The sequence below is a fragment of the Mobula birostris genome, chromosome 2, assembly GCF_030028105.1.
Source record: "Mobula birostris isolate sMobBir1 chromosome 2, sMobBir1.hap1, whole genome shotgun sequence".
Taxonomy (NCBI): domain Eukaryota; kingdom Metazoa; phylum Chordata; class Chondrichthyes; order Myliobatiformes; family Myliobatidae; genus Mobula; species Mobula birostris.
This window is the reverse complement of record NC_092371.1, coordinates 220,257,810-220,269,811: the sequence shown is the minus strand read 5'-3', so window position 1 is coordinate 220,269,811 and position 12,002 is coordinate 220,257,810. Positions and strand designations below refer to the sequence as shown.

The 12,002-nt window shown below is 41.7% G+C and overlaps 1 protein-coding gene across 1 annotated transcript in view; it reads left to right on the top strand.

The window, feature by feature from the left end:
• The window catches only part of opn5 (opsin 5), a 54,465-nt gene extending 49,603 nt beyond the window's left edge, over positions 1–4,862 (top strand). Inside the window, exon 5 of the mRNA XM_072279094.1 lies at positions 4,611–4,862. Within this exon, the coding sequence (XP_072135195.1) occupies positions 4,611–4,862 (252 nt within the window). The remainder of the gene's footprint in view (positions 1–4,610) is intronic.
• Positions 4,863–12,002: the final 7,140 nt, after the last annotated feature.

Below are 12,002 nucleotides of genomic sequence, written 5' to 3'. Positions count from 1 at the left end.
AACTATTCACGATATACATTAACGATCTGGAAGAGGGGACTGTGTGTAGTGTATCTAAGTCTGTTGATGACACAAAATTAAGTGAAAAAGCAAATTGTGCGGAGGATACAGGGAGTCTGCAGAGAGATATAACGAGTGGGCAAAGGTCTGGCAGATGGAGTACAATGTTGGTAAATGTGAGGTCATTCACTTTGGATCAGATTATTATTTAAATCGTAAAAGATTGCAGCATGTTGTTGTGCAGAAGGACTTGGGAGTGCTTGTGCATGAATCACAAAAGGTTGGTTTGCAGGTGCAGCAGGCCACCAAGAAGGCAAATGGAATGTTGGCCTTCATTGCTAGAGAGATTGAATTTAAGATCAGGGAGGTTATGTTGTAACTGTACAGGCTACTGTTGAGGCCATATCTGGAGTACTGCATGCAGTCTGGTCTCCTTACTTGAGGAAGGATATACTGGCTTTGAAGGCCGTACACAGGAGGTTTACCACGTTGATTGCAGAGATGAGGGAGTTAGATTGAATCGCCTGGGACTGTACTCGCTGGAATTCAGAAGAATGAGAGGAGATCTTATAGAAACATATAAAATTATGAAAGGGGCAGATAAGATAGAAGCAGGAAAGTTGTTTCCACCGATTGGTGAGACTAGAGCTAGGGGATATAACCCTTCTGGGGGAGTAAATTTAGGACAGAAATGAGGATGAACTGCTCTTCCCAGAGAGTTGTAAATCTGTGGAATTCTCTGCCTAATGAAGTTGTGGAGGCTACCTCAGTAAATATATTTAAGACAAGGTTAGATAGATTTTTGCATTGTAAAGGAATTAAGGCTTATGGGGAAAAGGCAGGTAGGTGGAGATGAATCCATGGTCAGATCAGCCATGATCTGCTTGAGTGGCGGAGCAGGCTTGACAGGCCAGTTGGCCTAATCCTGTTCCTACTCCTTATGTTCTGATGTTCTCAAGTCTTTTCTGCACTCTTTCCAATTTAAGCATGTTTTTGACCAGACTTATTTTTGATATAGGTAGAACAAGGGACGAGGTTCTGCAGATATGAATATACAGAGTTAGGTCAGAAGATAAGAATCAGGATCTCAAGGGTGTAATCCCTGTATTACTCCCAGTGCCGCATGCTAGCAAGGTCAGAAGTAGAAGCGTAGCCCAGAAGAATTTGTGGCTAAAGAGCTGGTGGAAGGGAAAGAGTTCTTGGACCAGTAGGATCTCTTCTAGGATGAAGGTGATATGCACAATAGAATTGGATGATACTTGAATCAGAGAGGGGCCAATGTCCTTGCAGGGTAATTTGTTAGTACTACACTGGAGAGTTTGAACTAGATTGGCAGGGATTGAGATTTTGGTCAGGACCAAGTTATAGGATAGCCCTGTAGCCAGCAAGATCACGTCTAGTAACCAGAATAGACAGAGACAAGGAAACACATGGAAAGGAATACCAATTTAAACTGCATTTATTTGAATGCATGATATTTAACTGGTAGGCAGACACACTGAGAGTGTGGATTGGCTCAGGGGTCTGGGATGTTACCGTCATGACAGAAAAGTGGCTCAGAGAAGGGTAGGATTGGCTCTGAGGTCAAGGATGCAGATGCTACCGATGTGACGGAGATACAAGTAGGCAAGAGGACGGTGTAGTCTTTTTGATCAGGGAAGATATTAGAAATGATGCTAGAGTTGTCAAACAAACAGAGCAGAAACAGAGCCCTTGGTCCAGCTGGTCCATACTGACCTGTTATTTATCCTCGTCCCATCAACCACCACTGGACCATAGCCCTCCATACACCATGTGTTAGGCAGTACCATTTTGGTGTGGCACATCTTGCACCAGGCCATGCACACCATTGCTGGGATACTCCATTTCGGGATGGGACCCATGCAGGTCGCATGGTGCTTGGATAACCCAGTAGCCAGCAAGAGCAAGATTGGTATCCAGGATAGCCAGGGCCACAGTAAAGGCAGGGAAAAGAATACTCATTTAAACTGCATTTATTTGAGTGCAGGAAATTTGGGCCAAGGGTCCCGTTTCTGTTCTGTAGTGCCCTGACAACATTGTTGATAATATGTACTGATATGTTACTTTAAGAGTGATATAGAACAGTGGGAATTGATTTTAATTTCCATTAAGTGCAAACATATTGATACTAACTGCCAGCAGCATAGCAGGCTTCATATCCTGCTATGTGGCATTGTATAATGTATTGCTTGTTTAGATGTAATTTATAATTAATATAACATAAAGGCCTTAATTCAGGTCAAATTTCTTTAGCAGCTGACGTACTCCAGTAAACTCTCTGAATCATAAAAGTATAATTTCTGTCAGTCATACTAAATCAAATGAAATCAGTAAGCAGTTCTAATATGTATAGTTAGGGCAGAAGGAAGATTTTCATATTTATATGCCTGATACTTAATTCACACTATAGGATTTAAAATGCAGGACTGCAAATTGCAGAATTCACTATTTTCCATGCCTTTTATATAATCAAAGGGAGTTCTTTCCTCATTAGGTTTTCAAATGTCATTAAAACTCACCACACTGATGTATAAAGAGCCGAACTACCTTGGCTTTTCAACCATGCAAACTCTACAAATGCATTTCACACATTCAACTGCACTTGCAGAGACTGCATGATCGAAAATACCTAAAGATACATAAGTCACCCAGACCAGATAAACTGCACCCTAGGATTCTAAAAGAGGTAGCATTAGCGATCGTGGTGGCATTAGAAATGATCTTTCAAAAGTCATTGCACTCTGGCATGGTGCCAGAGGTCTGGAATATTGCAAATGTCACCCCACTCTTTAAGGAAGGAGGAAAGCAGCAGAAAGGATATTATAGACCAGTTAGCCTGACCTCAGTGGTTGGGAAGATGTTAGAGTCAATTGTTAAGGATGAGCTGATGGAGCACTTGTTGGCACCAGACAATATAGTACAAAGTCAGGATGGTTTCCTTCAGGAAAAATCCTGCCTGACGAACCTGTTAGAATTCTTTGAGGAGATTACAAGTAGGATAGATAAAGGGGATGTAGTGGATGTTGTATATTTGGACTTTCAGAAAGCCTTTGACAAGGTGTCACACACGAGGCTGCTTACTAAGCTAAGAACCCATGGCGTTACAGGAAAGTTACTAACATGGTTAGAGCATTGGCTGATTGGTAGGGGGCAGCGAGTGGGAATAAAAGGATCCTTTTCTGGTTGGCTGCCAGTGACTAGTGGTGTTCCGCAGGGGTCGGTGTTGGGACCACTTCTTTTTATGTTGTATATAAATGATTTATATGATGGAGTAGATGGTTTTGTTGCCAAATTTGCAGATGATATGAAGACTGGTGGAGGGGCAGGTAGTGTTGAGGAAACAGATAGGATGCAGAAGGACTTAGACAAATTAGGAGAATGGGCAAAGAAGTGGTAAATAAAATACAATGTTGGAAAATGCATGGTCACACACTTCAGTAGTAGAAATAAATGTGCAGACTATTTTCTAAACTGGTAGAAAATCCAAAAATCTGAGATGCGAAGGGACTTGGGAGTCCTTGCGCAGAACACACTAAAGGTTAACTTGCAGGTTGAGTTGGTGGTGAGGAAGGCAAATGCCATGTTAGCACTCATTTCAAGAGGTCTAGAGTACAAGAGCAAGGATGTGATACTGAGGCTTTATAAGGCACTGGTGAGGCCTCACCTTGAGTATTGTGAACAGTTTTGGGCCCTGATCTTAGAAAAGATGTGCTGGTATTAGAGAGGGTCCAGAGGAGGTTCACAAGGATGATTCCAGGAATGAAAGGGTTATCACACAAGGAACGTTTGATGGCTGTGGGTCAGTACTCGCTGGAATTCAGAAGGTTGAGGGGGGATCTCATTGAAACCGTTCATATGTTGAAAGGCCTAGACAGATTAGATGTGGAAAGGATGTTTCCAATGGTGGGAGAGTCTAGGACAAGAGGGAACAACCCTCAGGATCGAGGGGCGCCCTTTCAAAACAGAGATGCTGAGAAATTTCATTAGCCAGAAGATGGTAAATTTGTGGAAGTTGTTGCCACATGCAGCTGTGGAATCCAGGCCATTGGGTGTATATAAGGCAGAGATTGATAGATTCTTGACTGGACATGGCATGAAAGGTTACGGGGAGAAGGCTGGGAACCGGGGTTGAGGAGGAGAAAAAAAAAGGATCAGCCATGATTGAATGGTGGAGCAGACTTGACGGGCCAGATGGCCCAATTCTCCTCCTATGTCTTATGCTGTTACAGTCTTATGGAAAAACCACAGGTCAGAGTTGAAGGTCCAAGCTTTGCACCTTAAATTTAATGCTCAAAAAGCAAAATACCACAGTTGCTAGAAATCTAAAACCAAGCCAGAGACATCTTGAGATACTCAGCAGGCCAGGCTTCACCATTGGAAAGAGAAACAGAGTTAATATTTCAGGTTGAAGGCCTTTCATCAAACGCCTATTTGTTGTCTTAAAGAAATAGAAATAGAAAAGTCCTGTCAGATCTCTGGACCAGCCAGGTCCAAATTCACATTCTGATATTATTCCCATTAAATATTGCAATTTTTGTATGCAGTGTGATTTTGACTTAATAAACATGTTTGTTTTATTTTCATATCAGGTAGCAATGTTAATATGCGCAGGATTCTTGATTGCTTGGATTCCGTATGCAGTTGTTTCAATCTGGTCAGCGTTTGGAACTCCTGACTCCGTGCCAATAAAAGTTTCTCTGGTACCAACTTTATTTGCAAAGTCAGCAGCAATGTATAATCCCATCATATATCAAGTCATTGGCTGTAGATGTAGCTACGAGAGAATCTGCGGCTGCCTCCGATCGTCACATCCAAAGACATCAGACAGGAATACATGGTAAATATTGTGGCGATAGAATAATATTTGGACTTATTGGGCTGAGCTTTACATCTCTGATCTATGGTGGTGTTGATGAGGCATGGTTACCGTATTTGGTGCTGTACCTGGTGTTTCTCTTCTTATTATTAACTTCATTATAGTAACTGTATTTAGTTCCTGCATTTACATTAGATTGTATGATATTCCTTATGTATGATAGTCCTTACAAGTGGAATAAAATCTAACTCAAATATGTAATTTAAGCCATGCAGCAGTACAGTAGCATGGTGGTTAACGTAACGCCATTACACCACCAGTGAACACCAATCAGGGTTCAATTCCTGCCACCATCTCTAAGGTGTCTATGGGTTTCCTCCACGTTCTCTGGTTTCCTCGCACATTCCAAAGATGTACGGTTAGGGTCAGTAAGTTGTGGGCATGCTATTTTGGTGCTAGTAGTGTTGTAACACTGTGGGCTGCCCAGCAAAAATCTCGCTAATTTGATTTGATGCAAACAATGCAATTCACTGTATGCTTCACCGTTTCGATATATTGTACCTGCGACAAAGAAAGCTGATCTAGCTTTAATTTTTTCATTAATGATTTAATTAGACCATTTCTAATTTCTAATCAAATTTCTAATCAAAGCATGCATACTAAAAATAAATGGGCATACAAACATTGCATGTAATACAGTTATTTTTAAGTAGGTACATAACTATGAACCTATGATGAAATGCTTTTGAATACACTATATTTTTTCTGATGGAGGATCTTGACCCAGAATGTTGACTGTTTACTCTTTTCCATCGATGCTGCCTAGCCTGCTGAGTTCCTCCAGCATTTTGTGTTTGTTGCTCTGGATTTCCAGCACCTGCAAATTTTTCTCGTGTTTGATATTTTCTTTCCTTTGAATCCAGTGTGAAGTGTATAAATTATTTTTGTTTTCAGCTCTGGAGCAACCCATATATAGCTGACCATGTGAAAAGCACTAAGTCTCAAGATTAAGACCAACAACTTTTAATGATTTTTACTTCCAGCTTGTTAATGTTCATAGGGAAACTGAGGATGTTTGAATTGAAAAGGTAGATCAAGTGATAACATTGGTATCCGAGGGATGAAGGTATTTTCCGCAACAACATCACCAGTCACTATTGCAGCCTTACTTAGATGTGGTAGCAAGTTTTGAACTGATAATCCGATGCTGTTACATCATGTAACCCTCCGGTTCGGCTAACGGCGTTGATCTAGGGGAAGACAGCCTCCAGCCCGGCCAAACTTGAGAAATCTTGTTTGGGTGGATGCTGCATGATGTGTTCCCCTGTTACAAATTAATACCACGAAATAACAAACAGTACACAATATGCAATTAAATGATTGAGCTTTATAATTCTTAATTTGACTATAGGGTTAGTAAAGAAGCAAAAAAGGAAAAGGGCCCATTCTGATGAAACAGTCTAATGCGCAAGATTGGAGCTCACGGTTCCGTCCATTTGTTCCTCTTCGACCTCCCCGAGCATCGCCGACCCTCCGACCCTCGCTCCAAGTCCACTCTGTCCGGCAGTCTACCAACTCTTTCCATTCGCATCTTCTCTCTCCATCTCTCACCAGCAAAAGACCACGAATCCCTTCTGTCAGACCCACAAGAAAGAAACAACATGTCTCTCATTGGATGGCGCACAAATTCAAAGCCCCCGTTATCTCTAGTCATAACCCAAACATTGCTGCTACAGAGAAGCCATTACATTAGCAGTGAAACATTGCAGAAAGGCCATTACATTAGCAGTGAAACCTTAGAGTGCGTTACAATAGTATAGGTAGATCTAAGTTCTTGAGGGCGGCATAGAAGCAGTTAGCACAATCGCTCTCCCAGTAACCAAGGGTCAGAGCCGTCTCTATTTCCTGAGGAGACTGAGGTCCTTTAACATCTGCCGGATGATGCTGAGGATGTTCTACGAGTCTGTGGTGGCCAGTGCTATCATGTTTGCTGTTGTGTGCTGGGGCAGCAGGCTGAGGGTAACAGACACCAACAGAATCAACAATTCGTAAGGCCAGTGATCTTGTGGTCTTGTGGGGGTGGAACTGGACTCTCTGACGGTGGTGTCCGAAAAGAGGATGCTGTCCAAGTTGCATGCCATCTTGGACAATGTCTCCCTTCCACTACATTATGTACTGGTTGGGCACAGGAGTACATTCAGCCAGAGACTCATTCCACCGAGATCACAAGATCACAAGACAAAGGAGCAGAAGTAGGCCATTCGGCCCATCGAGTCTGCTCCGCACCTCCCCCATAAGCTAAACTGTTCACCCATCTAGTTCCAATTTCTGGCTTTTTCCCCATATCCCTTGATACCCTGACTAATTAGATACCTGTCAATCTCCTCCTTAAACACCCTCAATGATCGGGCCTCCACAGCCATATGTGGCAACGAATTCCACAAATCCACGACCCTCTGGCTAAAAAAATTTCTCCTCATCTCTGTTTTAACTGGGTACCCTCTAATTCTAAGACTATGGCCTCTTGTCCTGGACTCACCCACCAAGGGAATCAACCTTTCCACATCTACTCTGTCCAACCCTTTCAACATTCGAAACGTTTCTATGAGATCCCCTCTCATTCTTCTATACTCTAATGAATACAATCTAAGAGCCGACAGACGCTCCTCATATGTTAGCCCCTGCATTCCAGGAATCATCCTCGTAAATCTTCTCTGAACTCTCTCCAACATCAGTATATCCTTTCTAAGATAGGGGGCCCAGAACTGCACACAGTATTCCAAATGAGGTCTCACTAATGTCCCATAGAGCCTCATCAACACCTCCTTACTCTTATACACTATTCCTCTTGAAATGAATGCCAACATAGCATTCGCTTTCCTTACCGCCAATCCAACTTGGTGGTTAACCTTTAGGGTATCCTGCACGAGGACCCCCCAAGTCCCTTTGCACTTCCGATTTTTGAATTTTCTCCCCATCTAAATAATAATCTGCCCGATTATTTCTTCTTCCGAAATGTACAACCATATATTTGTCAACGTTGTATCTCATCTGCCATTTCTTTGCCCACTCTCCTAAACTGACTAAGTCTCTCTGCAACCTTTCCGTTTCTTCAACATTTCCCGCTCCTCCACCTATCTTGGTGTCATCCACAAACTTGGCCACAAAACCATTTAATCCATAATCCAAATCATCGATATACATCGTAAAAAGAAGCGGCCCCAACACCGACCCCTGCGGAACACCACTAGTAACCGGCAACCAATCAGAATAGGATCCCTTTATTCCCACCCTTTTCTTTCTGCCTATCAGCCAATGCTCCACCCATTTCAATATCTTTCCTATAATTCCATGGGCTCTCATCTTATTAAGCAGCCTCATATGTGGCACCTTATCGAAGGCCTTTTGAAAATCCAAATACACAACATCCACAGCCTTTCCCTTGTCAATCTTATTCGAGATTACCTCAAAAAATTCCAATAAGTTGGTAAGGCAGGATCTTCCCTTCATGAAACCATGCTGGCTTTGGCCTATCTTGTCATGCACCTCGAGGTATTTCATAACCTCATCCTTGAGGATTGACTCCAATATCTTTCCAACCACTGATGTCAGTCTAATAGGTCTGTAATTTTCTTTTTGCTGCCTCCTTCCTTTCTTAAATAGCGGAACTACATTTGTGACCTTCCAGTCCTCCGGAACCATGCCAGAGTCTATTGATTCCTGGAAGATCATTTCCAATGCTTCCACAATCTCCAAAGCCACCTCCTTCAGAACCCTTGAGTGCACCTCATCCGGGCCGGGAGACTTATCTATTCTTAGTCCACTTAGCTTCCCAAGCACTTTCTCTCTAGTTATCTTGACTGTACCTAATTCTATTCCCTGATACCTCTGGCTATCAGGTATATTGCTCATGTCTTCCACTGTGAAGACTGATGCAAAATACTCATTCAGCTCCTCCGCCATCTCTTTGTTATCCATTATAATTACTCCAGCATCATTTTCAATCGGTCCCATATCTACCCTTGTCACTCTTTTACCCTTCATATATTTAAAAAAACTCTTAGTATCCTTTTTTATGTTTATCGCCAACTTCCTTTCATAATTCATCTTTTCTTTCCTAATGACTTAGTTTCTTTCTGTAAGTTTTTAAAGGTCTTCCAGTCCTCATTTTTCCCACTAATTTTTGCTTCCTTGTACGCCGTTTCTTTTGCTTTTATTTTTGCCTTAACCTCTCTCGTTAGCCACATTTGAGCCATTTTTCCATTCATGATTTTCTTTTTTCTTGGAATATATTTTTCCTGCATTTTCCTTATTTCTTGTAGGAATTTCATCCAATTCTGCTCTGCCGTCACTCCATTTAGTCTACTTTTCCAATTGACTTGGGCCAGTTCCTCTCTCATACCACTGTAATTTCCCCTGTTCCACTGAAATACCTGATACCAGCTTCTCCTTTTCAAATTTGAAACTGAACTCAATCATATTATGATCACTACTTCCAAGAGGTTCCTTTACCTCCAGCTCCCTAATTGCCTCAGATTCGATACACAGCAGCCAATCCAAAACAGCCGGTCCGCTGGTGGGCTTCTGGACAAGCTGCTCCAAAAAGCCATCCTGTAGGCATCTACAAACTCCCTCTTCTGAGATCCATTACCTTCCTGACTTTCCCAATCTACTTTCATATCAAAATCCCCATAATTATCTTGACATTTTCCTTCTGACACGCTTTTTCTATTTCCAGCTGCAACTTGTAGTCCACATCCCGATTGCTGTTTGGAGGCCTGTATATAACTGCTATTAGTGTCTTTTTACCCTTGCCATTTCCTAATTCTACCCATAAGGATTCTACCCCTTCTGATCCTATGTACCTTCCTTCTATTGATTTGATATCGTTACTTCCCATCAGGGCCACGCCACCCCCTTTACCTACCTTCCTATCCTTCCTGTGCACTGAGTATCCTAGGATATTCAGCTCCCAATCACATCCATCATTTAGCCATGACTCGGTGATGGCCACAATGTCATACCTTTTAACCTGCAGCTGTGCAGCAAGGTCATCCACTTTATTTCTAATGCTGCGTGCATTTAAGTACAGTACATTTAGATCGGTACCTGTTGCCACTTGTGCTATATATCTATTTTGCAGCAAATTATCCTGTATATTCACCGGCCTGTCCTTCTTACCATCTTTGCTGCACATTTTTTTTACTTATTTCTATTTTCCTCTTCCTCGATCCTAACACCTTGGTTTCCTTCCCCTTGCCAACTTAGTTTAAACCCTCCCTAAGTTGGCAAGGGGAAGGAAACCAAGGTGTTAGGATCGAGGAAGAGGATGCAACACAGAGCGTCATAGGAAGTCATTCCTGCTGGTGGCCATCAAACTTTACAACTCCTCCCTTGGAGGGTCAGACACCCTGAGCCAATAGGCTGGTCCTGGACTTATTTCCTGGCATAATTTACATATTACTATTTAACTATTTATGGTGCAACTGTAACAAAAACCAATTTCCCCCGGGATCAATAAAGTATGACTATGACTATGACTATGACTAAGTGGGTTTCCTCCCACATTCTAGGAATGTAGTTAGGTTTAGGGTTGAAAAGTTGGAGGCATGCTACGTTGGCACCAGAACTGAGTCAACACTTATGGGCTGCCCCCAGCACAACCCTTACTGATTTGATTTGACGCAAAAGATGCATTTCACTGTATGTTTCAATGTACACGTGACAAATAAAACAAATCTTTTATGACTAGAAATACTTATGTTAGTTTGCCAGCAGGTGGTGATAGAGAGCTTTAAAATTCTCCACAGCCTCCTCAATGCCCGTCATACTGTCAAAAGAAGTCTATTTACAGGTTGGCCAGGCGCTTCCAAAGATGATCTTTATTCATAGCATATATAGCATAATTTTTTTGTGCTAAAGTTGCTCTTTCACGCGACATTTTAAAATCAGTGTTGAGTGAAATATAGGAAAACTGTTTATATCAGATCATGAAGTGAGGTAACAATTTGGCCTAAAGATATTGCAAAATTCCTGTTGAGTCTTATGTTTAGTTTTCCCATTTCCTAACTTGAAGCAAACTCTCTCAGAGATTAATTTATTATTGTGTCCATGACCTTGCAATATTGGACTAAAAGCTTAAGTGGCTGCTTTCTGAGCCGTTGTGTATTCGTCCTAGTCAGTAAGTTTACAATCTTTTAGAATGTTTGCCTTTGACATTCCCCGAACAATGTTACATCTTGGTCTCCATATATGTCAAATTTAAAGATAGTTTAAAAGCTACCCCCTGTTGAAGCAATGCCTGATGAGGACTTCTTTAGCCAAAAGTAGGTAAATAAGGAAAAATTAACTCATTCTGCTAGAAGCCTCCAAAAAAAAAAGAAAAGGCCCCAGGGGAGGATCTTGGTCCGAAATGTCAACCATTTATCCATTGCATAGATGCTGCCTGACGTGCTGAGTTCCTCCAACACGTTGTGTGTGTTGCTTTGGATTTCCAGCGTCTGTTTAAGAAAAAATCCTTGGTCATTTTAAGCAGCCTCTGTAATAGTATCTGAGGTATTTCTTCTGTATCTCGCTGAGCTTGGCTCTTTCTCTTGGATAAGTTCATCAGACTGATTCAAGTAGCCTGCAACGCACAATGTACTTGGTGCACAATGTTCCAAGTTCTCTTTGTGGTTCAAGAAGACCAAGGTATTTAAGTCAGATCCAACCAAGTACTTAGAACCTCAAATGTGAATCCAAAACATTATCTTAAACTTTTGGTGGAGAAAATTAAAATTGGACAGACCTCTTTTGGGATATGGCTATCCTCCATGGGTTTTTTTAGAGAAACTAGGAATGCACTGCACATCCTTATGCTAAGCCTAACTTACATGAAAAATTTCAGACTTCTAGGTTGTTTCATTACTGAGCTATACATGGGATGCATGGAATTTTATGTGTATCTTTAGGTTATTGCTATGTCTCTTGAGCAATCTCAGGTACTTGGAAAATAAACAGCAATCAATTTCAACTCATGCTTTTGGAGATATATTAATTTTAAATTTAAAATGCAGGGCGGAACAGGCCTTATGGCCCACCAAGCTGTGCCACCCAGCAACCCACTGATTTAAACCTAGCCTGATCACAGGACCATTTACAACGACCAGTTAAACTACTGTACTAA